Below are 24,791 nucleotides of genomic sequence, written 5' to 3'. Positions count from 1 at the left end.
AAGCTCTTACAGTGGTATGGGTAGATCAGTTGTTCACACGAAGTAGATAAATTATGTTTTTGGATTCTGATTCAGATGCTGATTCGTTAGAATTGATGCAACGAGGTGACTTCCGGTACTTGTATCATTTCATTACAAGATTCATGCATTAACCCTTTGGTTGGCAAATTTATTTTCAGAGCTTCTCTCTACCATAGACGAAACAAATCTAAAAAAATTATTGATATGTTTTATGTTGACTATTGTGATCATAACTCAAAAACAGTTTGTTTGATCATTATGAAGCCACAGTAAAAAGTAATCAGTAGAAAACTCTCCGTATAATGATACTAATATTGATTAGATTACATCAATATCCATTAATTCCTTTGTTGTTGTTGACATCGTGGTTGACTCTTTACTCACTTGTTAAACCATAACTATCACGAACAACTTTTATCGTATTTACTAGGTAAATCAGACACGCTGATTCCGAGTTTGTACTCTAAATAAAGATTAGTTCACTAACCTTCAAAGTCATTTAGGCTTTTTTAAAGCGTTTCAATATCCGTTTCGAAAACAATACAATCGGCATTACAAGCTCCGCCCATAAATATGTGACGAAACCTAGCTTTTTCAGAAATGGAAGTTAGGAATGTTTAGTCCGATTTAGAATAATAGAGATGGGTGTCTTAAAACCCATTATTATCTAAATCCAGCCTGTAAAATAATTTCAGTTTTTTATGAAAGGGATATAAACTATTTAAAATTGCTCGCAGCTTGTTACATGACGTTTAAATGGGCTGGACGTCGAGAAAAATGAGCTCAAAAAGTGCGGTTTTATCACAAGCTAGTGTTGTTATCGCGCTTTTTAAATATGCAATGCTAAATAGCTTATCTGCCTTTCAGAAAAGACTGATATTATTTTTAAGGCTGAATTTAGATATTAATGGATTTTAAAACACCCATCTCTATTATTCTAAATCGGTCTAAACATCCCTACGTAACTTCTGTTCCTAAAAAGCTAGGTTACGTCATGTATTTATGGGCGGAGCTTGTTATGCCGATTGTGTTGTTTTCAAGACCGATATTAAAACGCTATAAAAAATCCTTCATTACTCTGAAAGTTAGTGGCCTAATCTATATTTTGATTACAAAATCGGAATCAGCGTGTTTGATTTACCTAGTAAATACGATAAAAGTGGTTCGTGGCAGTTATGGTTTAAAGAAGAATTTACACAAAACTTAAGTCAATTTTATTACAAAGTATCGATATTTTTTTAACATTTGCCACATTTTAACATGATGTGGTTTACAATCTGACCTGAAGACTTTTAAGCATTTTGATGAATGATGAAAATACCCTCGAAGAACGCCATACAATGTCATAGCATGACATTGTTACGACGTATCAATGTCTGATTTTTAACTCTAAAGCTTATGGTTTTTTCTTTAACTTGGAAAATGACACTATGGAAATAATAAATAACTGTATCAGGCTAATATTTTTTAGTCAAAGTAGTTTCGGGTGTAACTGGGTCTGATACTTTGACGTGTATAAAAAAATGGTTTCGCAAAAATGCTGGGGCCAAGGGCATTAATGTAGGCAACATTAGCATCACGTCTCCCATTTTTTATTTTAATTTATCTTCCTAAAGTTCTGTCGAGCTAGTAAAAAAAACAGCGCCCCTTTTTATTTGAACGCCACCTCTAATAAAACACTACTATAGAAGAAGGATTGAAAAATACAATGCCATGGCGATCAAATAAAGGTTTTACACTATCTACCAGGGCACCGAAAACAATAGATTTATTTAGACAAAAGTAACAATATATCTGCCCAAAATAGCAACAACCATAAATCTGTCCAAAATAGCAACAACCATAGATCTGTCCAAGCATCAGCAGTAATAGATCTAACTGGACACAAAAACAATAGATTTAGCAGACAGCAACAACAGGTGTCCTAATGAATAGATGTAGAATGAGCAGCGAGTCTACCTGCTTTGAAGAGACTCTGAGATATGTTCAGCCTGATCCATGGAGTCCAAAATGGTTGTGCTGTTTAACATGGCATTAAAGTACTTCGGGTCTTTTTTATATTCTCTCGATGACTTAATGGCTGCAACACACAACAGTTTTGCCCTATTTAAGTTGATCAAGAGGGTATGTCAGTTCTTAAGTCATCGGTCAATTAAAGATGAGCTTGCACGAAGGTTTAGTAGGTTTTATCAGAATGTATCAGGATTTTTCTATTATTTGCGATTGTTTTTGATGTTTAGAATAGTTGTGTACATACATATTCTCTGTACTTTATCTGCACACCTGATGATCACTCACAGCTTTCTAGACTGTCAGGGTATTAGTATGCTTAATATGCTTTTCTATAATAAGTACCATGTCTGTTCAAAGCAATGGTAGGAGGTTGGAAAAAGAATGCATCGTACTAGGATCGAACTCTCAATGTTTATCTTCATAGACTTTCACTAACAAATACCCCAATTTACTGCATTCTGCAATTGAAGATTAGTTGTAGACATACTTGTGTTTTGCAAATTATCAGCAAGACTGGCTATCTCTCATAGCAGATTGCCAAGTTTTTAGTATATATAAAAAGAACGGGCTTGCTAAATATTTCAGCGGCTTATTTGGTGGAAGGCTTTTCTGACCAGTGGCATGGCAATGATCTTCTGTCTTGGACTACTCAGAATTTTAGTAGATTTTATCATGCGGTTGTTTTTGATGTTCGAGGTGATCTGATTGCCAAAATGTTTCTATATTAAAATTGATAAAACTTGATTGCAGTTAAAATGCTCAGAAGAAAAATACATACCAAAAATGAAATCGGAATTATACCTATATTATATAAACTAATATGTCTCTGGATTGAATTGGTCTACCAAGACAACAATTACATCAAATTAAAGGTTAATGTCTTAGCTTTATATTACTTTCATTTGCATCACTTGAATGTTGTAAGTTTATTTTTAACAACTTTGCTGCCCCCTACATTCTTTCATATGCCATTAAAGACCCGGACCATGTTGTATCTTTCTCTAATCTAACCAATTTGACGTCTTCAGCATACAACTTACAAGTATTTCTGTGAGCGCTAGCTAATTATTTCAACAGTAAATATTTTGATTTCTGTACGAATTTATTGCAAGTGTGTAGCTCTATAGACTTGGTTTGTTCAATCTTCACATGATGCGCCTTGGAAACCCATGAGATTAAAAACTAACAGCAGTTATGTGTGAATTCGTGAACCTGCTCACTCCAGTCCTACTGACCTAGCATTTGCCATCGCATCGAAAGAGCAGCCAAAAACAGTTAGATTTTAACTGCCCCCAAAAGTTTGGTGGCAAAGCTAAGCAAATGATGGGCACTCAGTTCTTATCAAAACCAGTGTCAAAAGGACAGCATGTACCCTTGTTACAAGGAGCGCCCGGGATAGCACAGGTAGCTCCCCATGCGAAATTTTTCTCAGGGAAGCTACTTGAGCAAAAAAAAGAGAAGTTGTGCTCCCCATTCGTCTTCAGTTTCAACGTATTCGCTATTAACCAATAGCTGAGTATATCCTCTTTTCAGGGACCTATTTTATTACATTACAAAAGAACGTGACCGACAATGCTAGGCACCTCATACACCTATTGTCAGTGAAAACCTATTACCAATATCAATATTCTACCAATATATTTTTGTAGCAAAAACTCAAATAATTGATTTAGCTTTAAAAATTGTACTCATTTCAGAACACTCATGTAGCACTCGGCATAACATTTACTGCTAAACTAAGAAAAAGATTAAACATTCTAATCAGTTTGAGAGTAAAAATAAATTTGAATGCGAAGATAAAGATTAAAGTATTGACAGAAGGCTGACTCATTTAATCCTTTTGCAGGCGAGTTTTTTGGGCTATTTGAGACCCCCTGGAAACATTAATTTTTCACAAATCGATTTAAAAAAATCATTGATATACTTTTATTTATGATATTGTATACGCGTACTATGTTTTTATGATACAGGTAATACAAATAAACATGTTTCAAGTCAATTCTTCATATAACTGTTTATCTAGCTATGGTACTTTTGGAAACATTTGCCCTTGCAGAGGCCTACACCGCAGTATTGACACCATGTGTTTAATCTTGTTCCTCTATAGCCTTGCCTTTGCTTATAGCCTTTGGAGGATGTTAGGACAGTAAAAGAACGTTGTTGCACTCTGGAAAAACATTCAGAAAGCATAAACAAAAGCAGAAATAAGCTACGAACAAAATTCCTAATTTTATTCAAAGACGTTTTTATTTCGGACTTTTTGTTCGTTTAGCATAGCAAAAACGATCGTTTTTTTCTTCTAAAAACGACCTATTTTTTTGTTGCTAACAGAGACCAATCTATTGAAGTTTACTATTGGTGAAAGATTAAACAAAAAAAGGCACTAAGCCAACCAGAAATCAATTCGTAAAAAACGTTTGTGTGGCGACAAAATAATCACTCTACCCATTATCGTCAGTATCGCAAAATGACAATAATGTCGCTATGCCTGCAAAAGGGTTAATTATGAATCAAATATTTTATCTTTAGAATACCTAATGAACACTCAAAAGAGGTTTCACCGTCAAACTAGGCATAAAATGTTAAAAATTACACCAGAGTATAGATATTTGCTCGAAGCACAGAGTGAGTACCAAAAGATGATCAATATAAAATATAAAATTGAACAAGCACAAAATGTATTTCCATTTTTAAGTAATCAAGCAGCACTTGGGCATAAATTTTACTGCTAATTTTGAAGAAATAAAAACAACATATTGTACATCTCTAAAATAAAGTAAAACACATTTACTATCGGAAGAGGGTGTCTGTATGTATCTTATTCCTGGGCCAGGATTAGAGGTTTGGATAAAAGATTGATTTCAATGAAACTCCAACTCGTGAAAATTAGGTTGGTTGATTGACACTCTAACCGATCGACTGCCTTTAAGTATTCCTGAAGGATTGTGCAGCTACTCTTTCTCTGTGCTTTATCGACACACATGATGATCTCTCATGACACACTAGACTGCCAGGGTACTTGTATATATAACAGAGATATACATCGTTTTCACCAAAATATGTCATGAGAGAAGAGATATTTGTAAGGCTAACTATGGGACTCTCGTTATTCAAATCAAATTTTAGAGCTTGCACCGACTTAAAACTTCATGTTATATGGAACTTCTCATGTAATGCAAAGCAAAGACTTTCTATAAATGTTTTACGCTAAGTGCAATTAACGTTATAGAAGGTTTTTGTTATAGAAGCGTTCACTGTATTTACATTATAAGAGGATCTATTGTATTTTTATATCGATAGTAGTCCATAACCATCAGTAATTGTAGATTCACCTACCAGAATGCATATTTAGCACCTTCATGTAATGAATATATGCCTTCTCTTCATCTCCCTGCCTCTGTAAATCTTTACCACCATTGTATAGTTTATCCAGAGCCTTTGCCAGCCTATAGATACATGAACAGACGCTAATTGTTTAATTAGTATACAGTATATGAGGATATACTGAGTGCGACAATTGTTAATAACATGTTCGACCTTTTAATATTTGATTTTTTTGCTCATTTCTGCTCAAGCAAATTTAGTGTACAGTCAAACATGGATAACTCGCCCACGGATAGCTCGAACACATGGTTAACTCGAACGGTTTCTCTGGTCCGTTCCCACATAATGATAAATTGCTATAGATAACTCGAACTCCACACTGTTAACTCGAACTGTTTTTTGCCCAACGGCTACCGAAACGGTTGTTATCGCTTTAGAAAGTCACTTTATTCCAAGCCATAGAGGTAAACCTCAACTTTTCGTAATTCATAAGCGTCGTTATTACCACCATTGGCAAAATATTTTTGTCAACGACTTTTCTAAAGGTTTGGTGAAATTTGATTTATACCAAACATCCGCTTAGCGATCGCCCTTCGGAAGCAAGGTAAAGTGAGGTAATCTTTGCATGAACTTCAAGAAAAATCGGCAAAATTGATCGTGGGTAAAACGCTCAAAAGAAAAAGATGTCTTTTCTTTTGAGCATTTCAACAACGATCACGATTCCATCTCAGATCTTGCACATTTTTATGTTTCTAAGTACTGATTCATGTTTAAAATATACATAAGTATACATGTATGACAGGCAATGAACCACATTCAAACATATACAGAGTGTGCTCGTATAGCTTATATATTTTTTTTTCTCTTTAGGTTCTGCCCATTTTTGCGTAAGAGCAAAAATGGGCAGAGCCTAAAAAGAAGAAAATGTGGCTCTGCGACATTTTGCCAATGTCAATCTAAAAAACGTCCTGGCAATAACATCACCTCAAACAACAAACCAATCTCAAGTGATAGAAAAATCTCTATACTTTTTGATAAAAACGTTTTAAACTTTACATTAGAAGTATTTAATTTGAAACAAGCCATTTGTGCTTTTGATTTATATTATAGTTTGTATATGTACATGTATCTACTAATAAATAAGTAAATACATGGACTTGTGACAGTGCTCTGATAACTTGAACGCTCTGATAATTCGAACACTTTCGCTCGGTCCCGTGAAGTTCGAGTTATCCATGTTTGAATGTATATTGCATTGCACATCAGAATGTCACATTGAATGAAGCCACTTTCTGGTGAAGCCACAGGATAAATATAGATCATAAATAGATCATGATTTTCATGATCAAACAATCGAATATTTGGATTTTGTTGATTGAAATCGATATTTTTGACTATATTGATTTTTGATAAAGATGGTTTTTTGTTAATCTTTGCTCTTGTAAATTGTGTATCTATTTCACATAAGAAAAATCCTGAAAGCACTTTTCAGTAGTAGCGATTACCTGCTTTAAATTGACAAAATCTTATATTTCTTTTATTCAACAGCCATTTGAAGCTACATAGTGCAAGCCACATGTAAGTTAGTGGAGTAGAGTTAACTAGCAATTTCACACAAGGTACAAACGAGAGCCAAAGACATAAAAAGGCACTATGAAACATTTAAGCACATTTTTCCTTAGTGTGATCGAAGCTATTGATGGCTATGAAGAAACTTACCCAGCTTCTTTCTGTACACATCAGTTTGTTGAATAGATTTTTAACACTTTTTCAAAGTTTAAATTACGCAGACATTGCGAAATGATGATTATAAACTTAAATAAAATCTCACTTTTACGAAAACCTCAAACCAGTGAGACATCATAAAAATCGTATAAATTGGGACTGAAAGGAGTAAGGTATACATAAAATTTTTCATTCCTTGTTTCACTATCTGCCGCAATTAATTTTAAGACTAAAAAGAATATTGATTTCGAACATTGTGACATTAGCAAATATAGAATTATTCTAATATATGTCAACTATTTGGCCTTTGTGAATATGCTGGATTAAAAAACCTGATGTTTACAATAAACCGACAATAAAAACCCGACAAAAACACTAATAAGCCCATAAGAAAGACTCCCCTATGCATTAACATTTAATTTTTTATGCACAGTTAAAATAGTTCGAACCAAAAAATAAAGGACCAGACAAAAAACTTAAATGCTACTAAGGATTGTCCCATTCTTTAAATCCTTTTTATTCTCCTTACCAGTTATCAGCAAATGGAAATAAAGGACTCAGCAACTACTCACAGCTTAGGGTTTAGTTTTTGCTGAGGCGTCAGCTCGGATTTCTTAGTAAGGTCCGAGATGCGCTCAGCCACATACAGGTCGGTGACCATCCCTGGCATCTTGTCAATCAGTTTCTATTCCTTAATAACTAGCATCTGTTAACAAAACAACACATTTTTAAATTCATCCGTGACAAATTTATTCATTACAATTCCCATTCATGCTAGTAAAAGACAAGTGTAAAAACTCTAAGGCAACCCTCTGCAACTCTCATGAGCTGCAGAGGGTTTGGGAAAAAGCAAACCCCCTTTACTAACTTGTTAAAGATGAAAATACACAAAATTTTAGCTGGCTTTATCAGAGAGTATCAGTATTTTTCTATCATTTGCAATGTTTTTGATGTTTGAGGTGATCTGACTCCCAGGATGTTTAAAGATTAAAATGTGATCAACTTTAAAGGTTGACTTGCAACAAAATTCACATTACCGTTATTTGATATGAAAAGATTCACTATGTCTTACTCTGTTGTGTTGTAGGTGCAAAATATGTGGAAAGGTGATTACAAGCTCTTAAAAGCTCAAAAACGAACAGAAAATCGCAGCCACACGAGACCGCCGTAGTTTGGATTTCCTTTCCAAAACGGCTCAAATGTGATGTAGTTGTGAGAGATGGTTTCTGTTTACACTTTCTTGCAACCTTATTCGTCGAAATATTTTCACAAATATACTTCACGCATTCAATAAAACTATGTCTATTGTTCTTACGCGTCTGTTTTATCGTCATTGTAATGCTGTCACCTTTAGCACTGATATCTTATAACTTGTCGTAAAAAATCGTTAAACTTTTTAACCTTAGCTCGAAGGAGTACATATCATTGTCTGATAATCATGACGCGTCTGTTGGTCACCTGTGATAATCGAAAAGTGCTGCAAAAAATATTTGCGAAGTATTGGGCCACATGATCAGATTACGACTTGATGATTGAATAATGCCGAAACAAAACTGTAAAGTAGTGAGCATCTATATTTGATATGGGGTCTTCGGTGAAACCCGAAGTGTTTGTCATAAGCTAGTACTATGGTAAGTTTTATATTGAGCTCTGTATTGGCCTTTCCATTAACGTGAGAACATACGTGACAAGACGATAACCAAAATTCGTGGTTACGTCATCGAAATAAAGAGATTCCAATCTACGGCGGCTTTTCGTTTTTGAGCTTTCAAGAGCTTGTAATCACATTTCCACGTATTTGGCACTTACAACACAACAGAGTAAGACATGGTGAATCTTTTGATATTAAATAACTGTAATGTGAATTTTGTTGCAAGTCAATCTTTAATCTTAAAACACAAAATTTGATCGAGGTTAAAACACTTAAATTCAAGGGAAGGTATGATTATGTCTATAGGTTGCACTTCGGCAAAGAGACTGACAGACTAAAGACATGTAACGCAGTAACAAGAACCCAATAGCCGATATTAATAACGAGAAAGATATGTATCTGTGCAACTCGTTGATGTAATTTCACCACATATTTTATAACTATCATGAACAATTTCCTTAAAAATATTAGGTTTTGCATGAGATGAAAAAATTGCTTGCCTTGAACATCCAGAAATTTCTAGGTATTGAATAAATTTGCATTGGATCGCTAATATTGCAGAAATTTCGGTATTTTGAAGATTTACGAGCTCCAAAATAGTGTTCACACAACGAGTGTTCAGGTTTAAGATGTAAACATTGTACCACGAGTAGTGGTTAACACACTTATGTCAATGACAAAATCTAGGGTATGTATACGGAACACGAAAGCACCCATCAATTATCAGTTCCAGCATTGACCCCCTCCGCAATAATGCTCTGAAACCAATAAGGGCCATGACAAAGTTATGGCATTTGCCAAGTATGGATATGATAAACTTAATTTATACCTCATCTTATGCCTTTTAGCTTTCTGTTACCTTTTACCTTTAACTAATTTCAGTTTTGCTCAAAATTGCACATATTTCCAAAATTTGCGTCACCGCTGGTACACTGTCACCATTGTTACACCCCTCAACTCATCTAACTATAGGATTAATTTGAGTGAATTTCACATTTAACAGTAATTTGTGGTGTTGTTGATGTTCTCATGTATGAGTTACTCATTATAGTGTAAATTTAAGCCATTGTGGGAATTTAACGAACTTCTTCTAGCAAGTTAGCAAACGGTTGCTACCTTACAAATGTATTACTAAGACTTGCGACTCCGATGGTTCAAAATTTAATCCGATCCAATCATGTGAGTAACTTGTAACAAGCGCTTGAAACAGAATATTGTTAGGTGGAAAGTCTGTTGGTCATTTCTGCATTCAACATGGGTAAGACAACATCTGCAGAGCAGATGCGTAAATATCGTAAAAAATATGTCAATATTCAAAACAATAGACTCAATATTTGACTGCCCTAGTCAAAATCAGAAGAGTAGAACAAAATAAGAAGCTCAACTTACAGAAGATCAATTGGAGGAAACTCGAGAAAAAGCAAGAATTAGAGTTAAGCAATACAGAGATCGGGAAAAAACTTTTGAAAGTAAAATTACCAGGTATGTACATTCATTTTTTTTCTTTAAAAAACTTAATGCTTTACTACATCTGCGTACATTATGGATGTTTTAGGTTAATGTGTCAAATATTTTGTAAAAAAAAAGTTATTAAAGTTTATATTCATTTTTTGTAGCAATCACTTCCCAATTTGGCAACCCACAATCTGAAGTTAAAGCTGTAAAAAGATTGATCGAGCACTTCTGAACAGCTCAAGCAAAGGTCGCCAGACTGTCCATAAACTAGCAATGACAGTTGGACTATCATTGTCAGAAGATGGCAATAGAGATGAGAAAAGATAAAATAAAACAAAGAAATAGAAAAGTAAAAGTATGCCATTGGAAAGTTTTAACTTTTACATAGATCCTGATGACCATGCAATCAGTGATCCAAAAAGTGAGTGCAATTCCGAACCCATCAAACAACTAGCAAGCACATTGAAAGGTGATCATGAGCTAACATTGCTGCCTGGAAAAAAACTTCTAGGCATTATGTAGGAGTGGTAAACAGTGTAGATGCCCTCAAAGCCAAAGTGCAGTTTTTTTTTAAAGTGAAGCCAAAAAACACTTGTTGTTAATACAAAAAATATAGCATGGGTAGAATTTCATCACATAGCCAAGTCACTGTCTTGTCCTAATCTCTCTAAAAGAGGTCAGTAATGTTTTACAGAAGATTTAGAGCATGCAGAATGCTCTAAAACAGTTTGTTAGTACATTCTCACAATTACATGATCAATATTCATTTTGTCATATTACGTTATTTAAGCTTAATCATGTTTGTCATGTATTACAACTATTATATTATTATATTTTATACTTTGAAACCAATAAAAAACATTTCAAGTTAAGGCTTGTCTATATATATATTGTAATCATTAGCTTTAATACCATTATTGATCTCATTACAGTTAACTTAAATACTTATAAGTTTACAGGATATAAGAAGCGTAACGATGGTGACAATCGAATGTAACAGCGGTGATATGTTTACAAGCAGGTAGTTCACAACTACCATCTAATATCTGGATAAAATTTAGTGCATATGTCAGCAAGCTTCTTTAAAATAAGATAAACAAGTTTTTATAATTGTGCTTCCCAACAAATCAGAGAGTTTTAAGGATAAGCAACTAGCTCTTCAAAATGCATATTTCTCTGATGTAACGCGAGTGACACACCATCTACAAAATTTCTCAGTAAAAATCAACTTTAGTGTGACATATTATACATCATTCGAAAGACCTTGTCGAGCTCTAAGAAAATATCTGATTTAAAATCGTCTTAAATGCAATACCAATCTTTTATAATTAAATTTCTGCTCTAATTGTAACAATGGTGATTATGGATAGACCCATATACAACATCTACCAATCTAACTTTAAAGGCTGACTTGCAACAAAATTTACATTTCAGTTATTTGGTATCAAAAGGTTCACCATGTTTTACTCCGCCGTGTTGTAGGTGCAAAATATGTGGGAATGTGATTACAAGCTCTTAAAAGCTAAAAGAAACAAACAGTTAATCGCAGCCATCACAAAAATGCCGTAGTTTGGAATCCCTTTCTAAAATGGCTCAAATGGGACGTAGTTCCATTTGATTAACTGTTCGCTTTAGAGCTTTTAAGAACTTGTGATCACATTTCCACATATTTTGCACCTGCAACACAGCAGAGTAAGAATGGTGAATCTTTTGATACCAACTAACTGTAATGTGAATTTTGTTGCAAGTCAACTTTTTAACGAAAATGTTTGTTTATTTCTGTGTGTCCTGTAAATTTAATTAAGTTTACGCTATATATGTATATATTTATAGCATTTTGGGTAGGTTCGGGCATGAATTTTTTTCTGGTAATTTATCGTGCTAGCTGAAGGGTGCACATTTTAACCAATGACATTAAAGATTGACAGGTGAAATAAGTAGGCATCAGGGTATACACATTATAGCATGTGCAACAAGGTGCATAATTATTTGATAGTCAGCAAGTAGGCTGTGTGAAATAGCGGAAGCAAGCCTGTCTGCTGAACCATGCTTTCTGAGGTCAATTCAAAAACAAACACTTAGATTTATATATATATATATATATATCTAGACTAGCTGCGCTACCCGGCGTTGCCCGGGTAATAAAAAAGTCTGGACAGAAAATTGGTTTGTATTTAACATATAACAACATTTCCCATTCAAACTTTCAAACTACATCTCATGAGAGTAGTATATTTGAAATAAATTAAGAAAGAAAATAAAAACAACAGTAAAGGTTTTAAAACTTTGTCAAACAACTGTAACTTTCAAGCTATTAGCCTGGCACATAGCCAATGAAAAATTCCAGTAAACTGCTAGGCTTCTAATGACTGTACTCCATGACGTTGCGTCAGCATCGTTGTTCAGCTACAGTTATTCTAATGATAGCTATAGCCAGAATGCAGAAAGACGGACATACTTTGAGAAATATACATAGATAGACTATTCTTAAAAGATATGGTTTTTCGGTTTTCAGTCAAGTTATTTAAAATAGATTATCATTTTCTATGAGTGTGTGTTTGCTTATCATACCTGCTACTTCATACAAAAATTATAATTTGAGTGTTCTAGATAAACTTTGTTCTAGATAACATGCCCCATAGTCGTCAACATGACACTTTCCTGTAAAACACATCTATGTGGGCCCTTTCACGAGATAGCCAAACCAGTCGATGAAGGAAGCACCATTCATGCACTGATTCTAGACCTTGCAAAAGCGTTTGACAAAAAGGCACACAAACTGTTAAAGCAAAAGCTAGCCACAATACCAGATACTACTAACTAGTTACATTAGGAGTACTTGAAGGATATATTTTTCTTCTAGTACGTAAATTAGGTGCTAGCTGAAGGGTGCATATTTTAACCAATATTTACAATGGCTAAATTATATTCCTGGCATACATAAACTATCTACCCAATTGTGTTTCTTGCAGCACCAGCCTATTTGCTGGTGATACTGAAATATATTAAACCGTAAACACCACTGAAGACAAAAACAACTTTCAACAACATAGATTTGCTGGAAGCTTGGTTGACAAGCTGGCGCATGTTATTTAATGTTACCATATACTTGATAATGGTATTAAACCATAATGCAGCATCTCCACCTCCAAACTACCACCTAAATAGTACTCCCTGGGCATTGTACAAGAAACCAAATATTTTGGAGTAATACTACAACCTGATATGAAGTTCGATTCCATATACAGTCACACATGGATAACTCAAACTTCACGAGACCGAGCGAAAGTGTTTGAGTTATCAGAGCGTTCGAATTATCAGAGCACTGTCACAAGTGCATGTATTTAACAGAAGATACATGTACATATACAAACTATGTGTAAAGCAAAATCATAGATTGCTTGTTGCAAGTTATAGGGCCTCTCATGTGAAGTTTAAAAAGTATTTATCAAGAAGTATAGATATTTCTCTATCACTTGAGATTTGTTTGTTGTTTTAGGTGATGTACTACCATGACGTTTTCAGATTAAAATTGGCAAAACTTGATCGCCGTTAAAACACTCAGAAAGAAGACCCATCTTTTTCTTTTGAGTGTTTTAACAGAGATCAATTTCGCCAATTTTAATCTTAAAACATCTTGGCAGTCACATCACCTAAAACTGCAAACAAATCTCAGCTGATAGCAAAATATCTAAATTTTCAGATTTTTAAAACTTCACACGAGTGCACATTTATGACCAATGCAAAAACGCATGCTTTACACCTGATCAGTTGTTTCATTTAAAAAACTTATCAAGTGTAGTCTGTGAAAAGATGTTTTGTTGAAAAAGATCAACAGTGTAACTGAGTGTAGATATAGCTTTTAAGCAGTTATTATAGTCCTTGCACTCTTGTGTATCTATAAAACGTCTGAGGACATCTAAGGCGTTGTTTGCATCAGCTATGGTAGGTGGATCAGGTTCAACAATCTCAGCCTTATCCTCTTTATCGGAATCATCCAGAGTACCCCAAGATGTCACAGACTGCACAATCTCTGCATCACTCAAATGCTCAGCAACAGTGACATCTACATCACCCGCTAAAAGTTCATCTGCAAAACAAAACTCTGATTTAAGGGAAAGTAACACTCTGTTTAAAACATTTGTTAGGCACCATTGGCGGTCATAAACGTAGCCCTTTATTGAGTCGAATTCATGATAATTTAACAGATTAATTAAGATTACTAACTAGCTGTCACATTTGATGTAGGATCTATGGTATGTAGCTGCAGATTTCGATTTCTCACAGTGTCACCTTCTTCATTATCATCAACAGTTGAAGTCACATCTGTTTCATCAAGGTTGGTATGACCAGGCCCGTGGTGAAAACAGCGGGCTATGGTTTCTTTCGTGACACAGTTCCACGCTCTGTGCACCCAGCGTATAGCTTTTAAGACATTGATAGATGTATCTGGCTTCTTTCCATGAGTGTCGATGTAATCAACAGTGAATTGCAAAACTTGCTGACAATAGCAGGATTTGAAATTTCGAATAATTCCTTGGGCTATTATAGGTTGCAGGACACTTGTGGTATTGGGTGGTGTGAATAAAAGCCTGATTGACATAAGCATATTCATAGTAAAGTGTGCTGGACAGTTGTCAATGATGAGAAGCACTTTTCTGTTTTTTTTCTGGTCATCTGCCGATCAAAAGCTCTTACCCATGCTTGAAAGATGTCAATCACCATCCATGCCTTCTTGTTGTGGTAATACTGACATGGAAGGTTAGTACCATTCATGAAACAGCGGAGTTTTCCAAACTTTCCTATTACAATAGGAACTTCCTTCTCGGTGCCCGACATATTAGCGCAAAGTGCCACAGTCAGTCTTTCTTTTGACAACTTCCCTCCACTACACTTCTCCCCTTTAAAGATGTGGTTGTGTCAAAAAGGTCGATTTAATGAAATTAAGACCAATAGGAGGCTAAAACATCGGCTACAATTAGATGCCATTTTTGTCTTTGTAGACCAATCCTGTCCAGAGATATATTCGTTTGAATGAGGCCATCTTTTAAAAAGCTCACGTTCCAGCGGATGCTTCATTCGTGACGTAACTAGTGATACATCTGAAAAAAGTCCACGAGCGATAAATATAAGTTCACTTCATTAGCCAATCATCAGCACGAAATTTTTTATATAGGTCGTAATAAATGTTATCACTCGTAAAACGCATTGTCTGATCTCAAATTTAAGGATTTCACTCTATTATTAAATCGCATGGACATCAATATTTACTAAATTAATTAACATCGTTACTTCAATGAATTACTCGATCGACACGTTTTATTGACAAACAACAGAATTGTAAAAGTTGCTGTAAAGTTACTGCGAAGGTGACTCAGAGTTTTCTGGGCATCAGGTGGTTAAAGTGCTACGGAGGCAGATAGGAGAATGGAGGTAAATTTATCTTTTACTTTGAGTCTCCTATAGATATACTGTTGAGTTTACATTCAGGTTATATTTCCCTGTTTGAGGTTATAATGTAATTTCCTATGTGTGTGAGATATTTATGTACAGTGAGTTCTTGACGGCTTCTTTTTAATCCATAGCATCTAGCAATACAATGGCTTAGATTGATGAATATACTAAAGGTAATATTTTTAGTACTCATTAATACGGGTACTAATTAATAAAATTATAGTTTTTTGCTATCACCAATCATCGTTTTATAATTTTTTATCGTTTCACCTAGCTATATTTGCTTCAAATTTTCTGTGGCAGTTTTACCTAGTAAAGTATTATTTGACTTTAGATGTTTACTTCTCACTTGTAGAAAATGAAGAAAATCGATTGATCAATGCAAATCTTCAACTTTCAGAACCAAAGCTTCGAATCGTTGGCTTGGCATGCTTATGCTTTTGTTAAACATTTATTCATTTTTAAAATTACACTCGCAATCTATCTAACTTCCAATTTGAAAGCTTTCAGTAGATACGCGTTACAATGAAATATCTATGAATGACATATATTTATTGCATTTGTTTTATTGATTACAGGATGTTTATGTGGTCCGACCAGCCGAAGCAGCTTTGTCAGTGTGGAAACTGCTATAAATGGGAGAGACTTGAATGTGTGCTGCATAAACCATGATGTTATGTTTGAGTTTGCTGCAGTAGATGAATTTGTCTTATTGTATCAGCTGGAACCATGTGAGTGGCCACGACTTGGTGGATATTTTTAATAAAAGCTTTATGTTGAGATGAAATTTTTTTGCTTGTAAAAATTACCCTACAGGATGAAAATATTCGTTAGTCATAAAAATTCACGATTTCGCGAACAGTCAATCCCGCGAATTATTAATTTCAGTGAATAATTAGTTCTATTTTTAATCCCAAGAGAGAACAACTACTGCATCAAATTGAAAACTAGTCGCTAGCCTAGTTTTTAATGTAAATACTAAACGTAATTGAGTTCCAAAACATTTTTAAAATCATTGCCTGAGCTTTGAGCTAACACCATTGGCAATGCATCACATTTATTTACAAAATTATTCGAGGTCGTCACAAGATATGCATAATGGCGTCATCGCGAAAATAGCCGCGAGGCAGAAGTACTAAACGTAGACGAGTTCCAAAACTTCTTTAAAATCATCGCCAGGCTTCGAGCTTTATTGCCATCGCGTCAAACTTTACAAAATTATTCAAGGTTTTTACAAGTTATTCGGCATGGCTTCAGCATAGCAAAAAAGCTCTCCTAGTCTTTTTACATTAGAATCAACTCCATCAATCTCTAATACCGAAGTCAAGGACGATCATGATTCTGATCTGGACATTATGGTATGTATTTGATTTGCAGTGCAGATACGTTTTTCCATAATCAACTGCATTAGATAATTCTTTTGTTTAAAAACTGATCGCTTTCATCAAATACTTCAGCTATTGTTTTTGTACTTCCTAAACACTCGTTAATATTTTTTCTTTTTTGTGTTTACTGCAGATTGAGAATGAAACAACCTACTCCGATTACGAAAACTAGCGACAAGTAGTAATATTCATCAAGGCAGGAATATTGGCAGAGAGGCAACCAGTCAACCTAGACCCCTTCATCGACAACAACTCCTTGATATCGCTGTAGCAAACATGATTAAATTATACATTTTATTTCATGTATAGATGTATTATAATTTATTACAAACTTGAGTTTACAAATAAAATATTTCAAATACAAATAGAATTTTACAAACGATGAATGGAGTAAATATAAACAGTTTAGTCCATATGGCGGTTGTCTAGCAATAAAATTAAACTGGTACTCTTGATAAGTGAATACTAGCGTGTAATGGTGCTTTCTGACTAGTTATTTTGGTAATAGCAGCTCTGTCGCTGTCTTGGATAGGTGTTGAAGGCGATTCTCTCGCTACTACATGGCTGGTAAGGAAGTTATCATCAGAACTCTCCTCGTGGCTTACTATTGCAAAGTTCTGCCGGTTGGCCAAAGATTTGTGCTCGTAAAGGCGTTTTTGTTCGTTTTTTAAAAACATATATATTCTTCTCGTAAGTAGCTGCGGTCACTTCAAGCTCAATTTCCAGACCTCCCTGAATGGTTGGTGATCTTCTAAGAATGACATCTACCACCCTTGCAATCATTGTTCTTCGGTGTATGATGAAAAATCTCTTTCTCACACTAAAACAAATAATGAAGCAGTAGGGATGGCAAAAATTAGTATTGCGTTTTACCAAAGAACCAAAGTAAAATTCAACTAATTTAGTAAAGGTAAAAAACTCATTACTTACCACAAGTTGTTGGCTTATCAAAGGCCTCCAAAGCGATGAATATTCGTGAAAACCTCTGGATGCAGCAAAAATTGTTTACCGTAGAATAGCATGATCGCCTGGCAGTTATAAGCTAAATATAAACCGGAACATGCGGTGTGTGCATGCGTAGGAATAACTATTACTAGCCGCAATAGAGTTAACTTCTAGAAAGTGGCAGTTTTCAGCCGCGAATAAATTCATCCGCGAATATGCATGAAAAGACAATTTTCGCGAAATATAACTCCGCGAATAAATTCATCCTGTAGGGTATATAATAAAATAATATTGTTGAAGATAATGCAAAACATGATTTGCAGAATATTGTAGTGAATTGGATATGGTATATGGATGTCCGCAGAACTGGAGAATGTGAGTTCAAATCCAGTTTGCAGCAGACTTCTCATCCTTAAAACTCTATCCCTATCTATATTCTTTTTTACAGACGCGGCTTGCTTATTATACTTTGGTAGTATTCAGTAAGAATACTACTAGTAAGAAACTAGTAGACGGTGTAGGCAATGATATACAGCCCCGCCCCAAGGATAGGCGACGGACATAATGTGGGCGGGACTTATTGGAAGCTGTATATCGTTAGTATGGGTAGCTGCGAAACTGTGCCGATACAAAGACCTCGTTCTACATAGTTAGCTTGACAGAATTACCGTAGACCGGTAGAATTGGTAGTCGGTACCCAAATGTTTACACAACATTTGGAGAAAGTGAGTAGAACAAATTTTCAATATTCGTTATTTGAGGCCTTTGAAACATTCATAATAATGCATCTGTAGCTGGATTTAAAATTTTATTCTAGCCAACATGAGCAAATACAAAATAAGATATATGCCAATAGAGCCGCGTAAGACTAGACTTTTATCGCGAATAGCCGATGTGAATACGAGAGATAGAGACAGGTTGTATAACGCGTTACATCATTTTGGGCAAGTCTGGGCATGTTTTTTTTGGCCTGAGCGTTGTTACCGCGATCGAATTTTTTCGATTTCTATCTTCAAATATCTTGACAATGAGATCGCCTAACACAACAAACAACATAGCAACTGATAGACAAAGAAAAATACTTTTTTTTAAAATCGACTCAAATTTGACGCAACCGCATCTTTAAAGTGCAACATTTTGTCAACCATGAGCTTGTTAAACAACCCGGTATTGCCCATATTGAATATGTTATCATATGTGTACGTTTGGAGTAATGGAATTAGCACTTTTTCCTTCCACTTTTTCACCTCTCCAACATTAACTGCAGCTGACTCTCCAACAACTCTCTGACCACCAATAGAATGTATTTTCTTCCACTTGTCGATCCAACCTCGAGAAACAATAGTATCTTTCCCTAAGTCCTGTAGAAACTTGTTATCCTTTTTTAATAAAATTGGCTCATCGAGAGGTACGCCTTTACCATGGATTTGTCTAAACCAAGTCAATAACACCATCCAAATCATCGTGCGACGTTGAACGATCTCTTAGCCTTGATGAACTTTGGTCACATAACGATCTTATCCTTTCTTTCTGTTTAATCCATGTTGACACTGTACTTTTTGGAAGATTTTCTCTTTTCGATATTGCAGATGGCTTTTGTCCTGCTTCAATTTGCTCGATTATTTTAAGTTTTTCCAAAGGTTTCCACGCTTTTCCTTGTTTTCGTGAGGCCATTGCAAAGCGGAAGTCTGGTATAGCAGACACCAGGCCACGAATCTATTTCTGACATTTTATCCTTATATATCAGCATATAATCACTCTTACAATATGCATTATGCATGTTGTGTCGATCTTTTATTAAATTTTTATCGCTAATACTTTTTAACGTTTTTAGTTTGGCCGTAACATAGCCGACGCGTTAGCAATCCCATTAATCAGGTTTTATATGGTTTCCTAATCGGTTCCATTATACGGTATGGGGGAAATATATGTACACTATATACATATAGAGAGCACTTTCTTCGCTAGTAAGGCAGAGTAGTCATAGCTCCGTGACTAATGTAAATTCCTTCGGATTAAAACAAACTCAGGTTTGTTTTAAGTTTGTCCCTTCGGCAAAAAAACTGTTCGAGTTAATGATGCTAAGTTCGAGTTATCTAAAGCAATGTATCATTGCGTAGGAGCGGACCAAAAAAATCCGTTCAAATTAACAATGTGTTCGGAACATCCGTGGCCGAGTTATCCATGTTTGACTGTATAAACAAAGTAAAATATTCAAAAGCCAACCAACAACTAGGAATGATCAAACACACTATTTACCAAAAATTCCTGAAAATGCACGACTTCTGACCACTACTACACTATGTAGACCACATGTTGAATATGAAGCTTCGGTATGAGACATACCAATTAACAAACGCGTCCATGAGATCGAAATGGTACAATACAGGACCATCAGATGTACATCTAACATGAAAGGAAAAGAAAGTGTATCTGCTGAGCGTTGAAGACTTGGAATTGACACACTTGCTATAAGACGCAAGAAAACAAGACACACACCCTCACTTCGTGTTCTATCTAAGGAAGGGAAACATACTGCACTGTCAAGTTCATACGATGAACTGATACAAGACCAACCAGCATCCTTTGTTTCCACCAGAGCTATGACCAACAGAGAACCCGAAGACAATATCTGCAAAGAAATCTGCTTACTACAACAGCTTCCTACCATGAACCGTTATAGAACTTAAATCAAAGATCTTCTACTAATCACGCATGTAATCAATAAACCAACACTTTGAACACACTGCTACAAACTTTGGTCTAGTCGTAATTTCCAGTACGATAAAAATACCAAATGCTGGCTAACAACTCAACTTAAGAGACACACGCCTTTTATTTGCCCTAGTGTGTTCAAAAGACAAGAGGTAAGGTTCCTTTACGGAGATGTGTGCCAAATGTTGCGCTTAACCAGCTAGAGTTTCGTGGGTAAGTTATTATTTTATTTACTACTTTGGTATCAACGGTTTATAAAGCAGTGATTTGTCTGTCTAATAATTTATTTGACAATAAACATGCATACCTTTTCCAAGCGTCGAAACTAAATGCGAATGTGAATAATTTGGTGTTTACATGATACGCTACTCTAATTTTAATCGGAAATCTCGTCTCTCGCGATAGCTGACCCTTGTTCTTCCTAGCGCAGGCGAGTATTGAGGCGCGTAATTGCTTAGTCCCGATCCTGCCTGCTACGAAGCGGTAGCTACTAAGCACGTTGTAAATTCCCAAATAAATGACGCTACTGCAAGATGATAACTCCATTTAATACAATGTTTTTGCGGCGGATTAGAAATTTTTCAGTAGGTATTTGTAGATATTTGTTATTAGATAAATTGGTAATTAATTCAAGTCATCTTCTAACTGATTTCAAGAAAGTGAGATACAAAACAAAGTATTACGCTATATTTTCATCACCAACGGACGAATTAGCTTTACAAAAATGAGCGAAGATACGGGTATTGAGTCTCTGAGGGAGAGGAAAAAAGCAGGGAAGGCATTGGCTATTTGTTAGGTGTGTGGCTGAAGACAAAGCCTCTGTTACAGTGTGATAGCATGGGTAATACTATTCGTTAAACAGCAAACGTCATATATAAAAACCAATATGTTTTATCAGTCTTTTTGGCCTCGTGCACTAAGGTAGCTAAGATAGATTTTGAAAAGTATTTAACGCATGCAGATAAAGTTAGAGACAACGAAAAGCATAAACCCATCTAAACCAAGTTCTTATTGGAACTGTTGTTCCTAAATACTAAGATGTCGTGTTCTCACACTCTTACGCGCTACACACTTGCTAAGCGCGGTCTTAGTGGAAATGTTCAATACTACCACAACATTCAACACCTACATAGCATCAGAGAAAGTTAAAGTGAAGGTAAAAGTTCTACATTCACTATTCAACATCCTCACAACATCAAAGAAGGTTAAAGTGACTGCGTACAAACAGCTTGTGCATCCTGTGCTGGAATATGCCTCAGCATGTTGGGATTCTGTCCCAGACAATACCTCTGACAAACTGGAGGCTGTGCAGGGGCGAGCCGTGCGTCTAATCTGTGGTGCTAGGACAACTGATAGAAAGGCCAGTACCACCAGTCTCCTCCAGTGACTTCAGCTACTACTACTATCCAAACGCTGATCCGAGAGACGACTTTAGTCAATATCACCACTCAAACTCGGTAGCGTTAGAAAGATACATCAAATGTTTAAGTTCCTGCTCGTCACGTAAACATCAGCACCAGTACTTCATACCACAGTCCAACACACTACACCATCAGCGCTCATTCTTCATTCATGCAGCGAAAGCTTGGAACTTACTACCATCCAATAGCAATCTTTTAGTACCGCCTGACACCTAGTTAGCGTGTATTGTACTATAACTCCAACTTTGTTGCCAACCGAAAGCGATGTAGTCGATACTGAGACAGTGTTTCCTAAGTCACAGTTGGTGCTGGAGACTGTACGGATGCAGATAACTATGCAGACACATAAATACCAATAATGAAAGAGTGTAATGTATTGCCAATATGGAAGTAATTTGCCAACTTCAATCAATCATCTTCTAAACATGATTGCTATATCAAAATGGCGCTTGTCAGTTCACCTCAAATCCATTAGTTTACACACTAAGCAACCTATTATAAGGATTCGCTGTGACCCTTTAGCCTATACTCCTCCATAAGCAACCACACCCCTTGAGTACAACAGGCACTATACATATTTCTCAAATAAATAAATGATACAGTTCAGAGTATGCAACAGTCAACTACGCAGTATGAGGCTTTCAGGTGCTCTGCTTGACTGAACTCATCCGTGCTCCTTTTATACGTATCTTTTTGATAAGCTCTGCCTCTCGATCGCAGAGGTCAACTTGGTTTTAGGCTGGCTCTTTGTGGCCAACCCGGTAACCCTGACAAAGGTCGCACCTCCAGCTGAGGGCCGGCCCAGTCTTTCCTTCAGTCAGCTTTTCTTCCATCTCAGAAGGGTTGGGCTGGTCTCAGCTCGGTGGTTCTGCCGAGCTGGCCTTTCTCGACTCTGCATCCCCCTGTGTGCTGCCGTCACACTGTTATCATATTTCAGATATCTATTTACATTGTGACTCTTTGATACACAAGTTCTCAATTATAGATAGTCTTGATGAAGCTAGAAACTCTTTACAATAATGCGTCAATGTTTTGAGTTCAAACCAGATAGTGGATATTGTAAAGTTACTTCATGTCTTCGCTTTTACACTTATTTAGTTTTTATTGAGATATATGAAAATGGGAAATTCTTTTTACTATTTAAACTGGTAATCACTTCTGGTAGAATGGGTTTAGGAGGGGTACAGCTGTGCTGATCCGTATAATATGCTGGTCTAGGTATGCCAGCGTTATCATCTTATACTGTAGTTTGCTAGAAAAGATCAAGTATCACCAGCCTTGTATCTTTAGTACTTTCCTACTTATTAATCAAAAACAGTATGTACAACTTTACAAACTCAAACATTGTTGATCATAGCACACCACATAACGAGAGCAGGCCTGCTGAAAAGCTAAGTTCTCTATGGTACTCTAATAATTGTTTTATGATCAAAGATAGGTCAAGCTGGACAGTTACAAATAGCTACATAAGAATCATATCAGATAAATAAAAGTAATCAAGTTCAACTGTATCACCTACAACACAGCCTGAGCATGAGTATTCAATGCTTATTTTACCCACTTTCTGAGCCGTATTGCTAAGCCACCCACCGATGGTCTATAAATACTGCAGAGTTTTTACACGCTTTTAGGTTTTAATCATAACCTTTCATTGAGTTGAGTGATCTTATATGGTAGAGACTTTTTTTACTCCAATCAGTTCATGTGTTTTTATCATCAAAAAGACTTTTGAACTTGATCTTAAGAGACCTTAGTTACTCATCATTCACAACTTGTGATCTGTAAACCGACGTTGACCCCAGGGAGGCTCTCTTGGCAGCAATCTCAACTTCATTGCCTACTCCTAAGTTGACATTCACTTCTAGAAACTGACAAGTCAGATGCATCAGACAGGCTTCAGTTAAGTCTTCTACAAAGAACTTAAGCTGACGTAAATTTCGGATATGGAAACAGCTGACAATGATCATTAGCATTAGTTGAGAGAAGATTAGAGCTAATGAAAAGGAGATTAAGCAATGATGCGAGCCAACACAGAATTATGTTTGAATGAATGTCAATACTATTGCCAGTGGTTTTCAAAACTGCAACTAAAACTTATTGAAACTTTTACATGTTGGATCATGTTTTACCAATGTTGGATCATTGCAAGTGTGAGTGGCTCTCTCCATGTAATACAGAAAATAAGTGTGTTCTGTTAATCTTTATAAGACAGTGAGACAGTTTTTCGATGCGCACAGAATACTCTTTTTATAACCACCATTAAAAGACTATCTCTTTTTGCCAAAAGTAAAAGCGAAAATAACGGCATTATTGCAATAGAAAATCTAATCGGTATGGTAGGAATGGCTTTGTCATTCACATGCATCACTTACATTTTATTGAAATGTGTAACTCGCATCGTTTAAAAATTTCCTGTCTGAGCTGCCAATCCACTGCCTCTGCGCCTTCCGACTAACATTGCGATATAATTTTGTTGTGCTGAGACGTTTCTCAGAGTATGACAAACCAGCATTATAACTTTCACAGTCCCGGATGTTTGGTCAAATCTACCATCATATTAGCTTCCCTATTTTACTGTTTGTTTTTTTAGATTTTGTTCTCATATGTGCTTTTTTGAGTATCGTATATTTTTAAACTCTTTCGCTTCCTCTAATAAAGCTCTAATCTTTGCTTTGTATTTTC

The 24,791-nt window shown here is 35.7% G+C and overlaps 3 protein-coding genes across 3 annotated transcripts in view; 1 reads left to right on the top strand and 2 right to left on the bottom strand.

The window, feature by feature from the left end:
- LOC137396167 (ubiquitin carboxyl-terminal hydrolase 8-like) overlaps positions 1 to 21,079 on the bottom strand; it is a 59,624-nt gene extending 38,545 nt beyond the window's left edge. The window contains exons 1-4 of the mRNA XM_068082318.1: positions 20,996 to 21,079; positions 7,656 to 7,789; positions 5,371 to 5,480; positions 1,981 to 2,101 (exon numbers count right to left, since the gene is read on the bottom strand). Of these exons, the coding sequence (XP_067938419.1) occupies positions 1,981 to 2,101; positions 5,371 to 5,480; positions 7,656 to 7,753 (329 nt within the window). The 5' untranslated portion in view covers positions 7,754 to 7,789; positions 20,996 to 21,079. The remainder of the gene's footprint in view (positions 1 to 1,980; positions 2,102 to 5,370; positions 5,481 to 7,655; positions 7,790 to 20,995) is intronic.
- LOC137397159 (tigger transposable element-derived protein 6-like) lies at positions 13,966 to 15,028 on the bottom strand. Its single transcript, XM_068083449.1, has 3 exons — positions 14,888 to 15,028; positions 14,417 to 14,690; positions 13,966 to 14,279 (listed from the first exon to the last, which is right to left on the bottom strand). Exons 1-3 carry the CDS (start codon positions 15,026 to 15,028, stop codon positions 13,966 to 13,968), a joined length of 729 nt encoding a protein of 242 aa, XP_067939550.1.
- A 73-nt stretch (positions 21,080 to 21,152) lies between the features above and the next one.
- The window catches only part of LOC137396847 (cytosol aminopeptidase-like), a 38,637-nt gene continuing 34,998 nt past the window's right edge, over positions 21,153 to 24,791 (top strand). The window contains exon 1 of the mRNA XM_068083157.1: positions 21,153 to 21,272. Within this exon, the coding sequence (XP_067939258.1) occupies positions 21,222 to 21,272 (51 nt within the window). The 5' untranslated portion in view covers positions 21,153 to 21,221. The remainder of the gene's footprint in view (positions 21,273 to 24,791) is intronic.

This window comes from Watersipora subatra, chromosome 5 (assembly GCF_963576615.1).
Source record: "Watersipora subatra chromosome 5, tzWatSuba1.1, whole genome shotgun sequence".
Taxonomy (NCBI): Eukaryota; Metazoa; Bryozoa; class Gymnolaemata; order Cheilostomatida; family Watersiporidae; genus Watersipora; species Watersipora subatra.
Note: the sequence above shows the minus strand (reverse complement) of the source record. Positions and strands in the feature narration are given on the sequence as shown.

What these genes read in the sequence shown, in the direction of transcription:
- LOC137397159 (XM_068083449.1), bottom strand. Translation starts at nt 15,028, where the DNA reads ATGTCGGGCACCGAGAAGGAAGTTCCTATTGTAATAGGAAAGTTTGGA. An exon ending in TTGACATCTTTCAAGCATGG is followed by an intron (nt 14,691 to 14,887) that starts GTAAGAGCTTTT and finishes TGCTATTGTCAG; the next exon opens with CAAGTTTTGCAATTCACTGT. An exon ending in TACATCAAATGTGACAGCTA is followed by an intron (nt 14,280 to 14,416) that starts GTTAGTAATCTT and finishes TTTGTTTTGCAG; the next exon opens with ATGAACTTTTAGCGGGTGAT.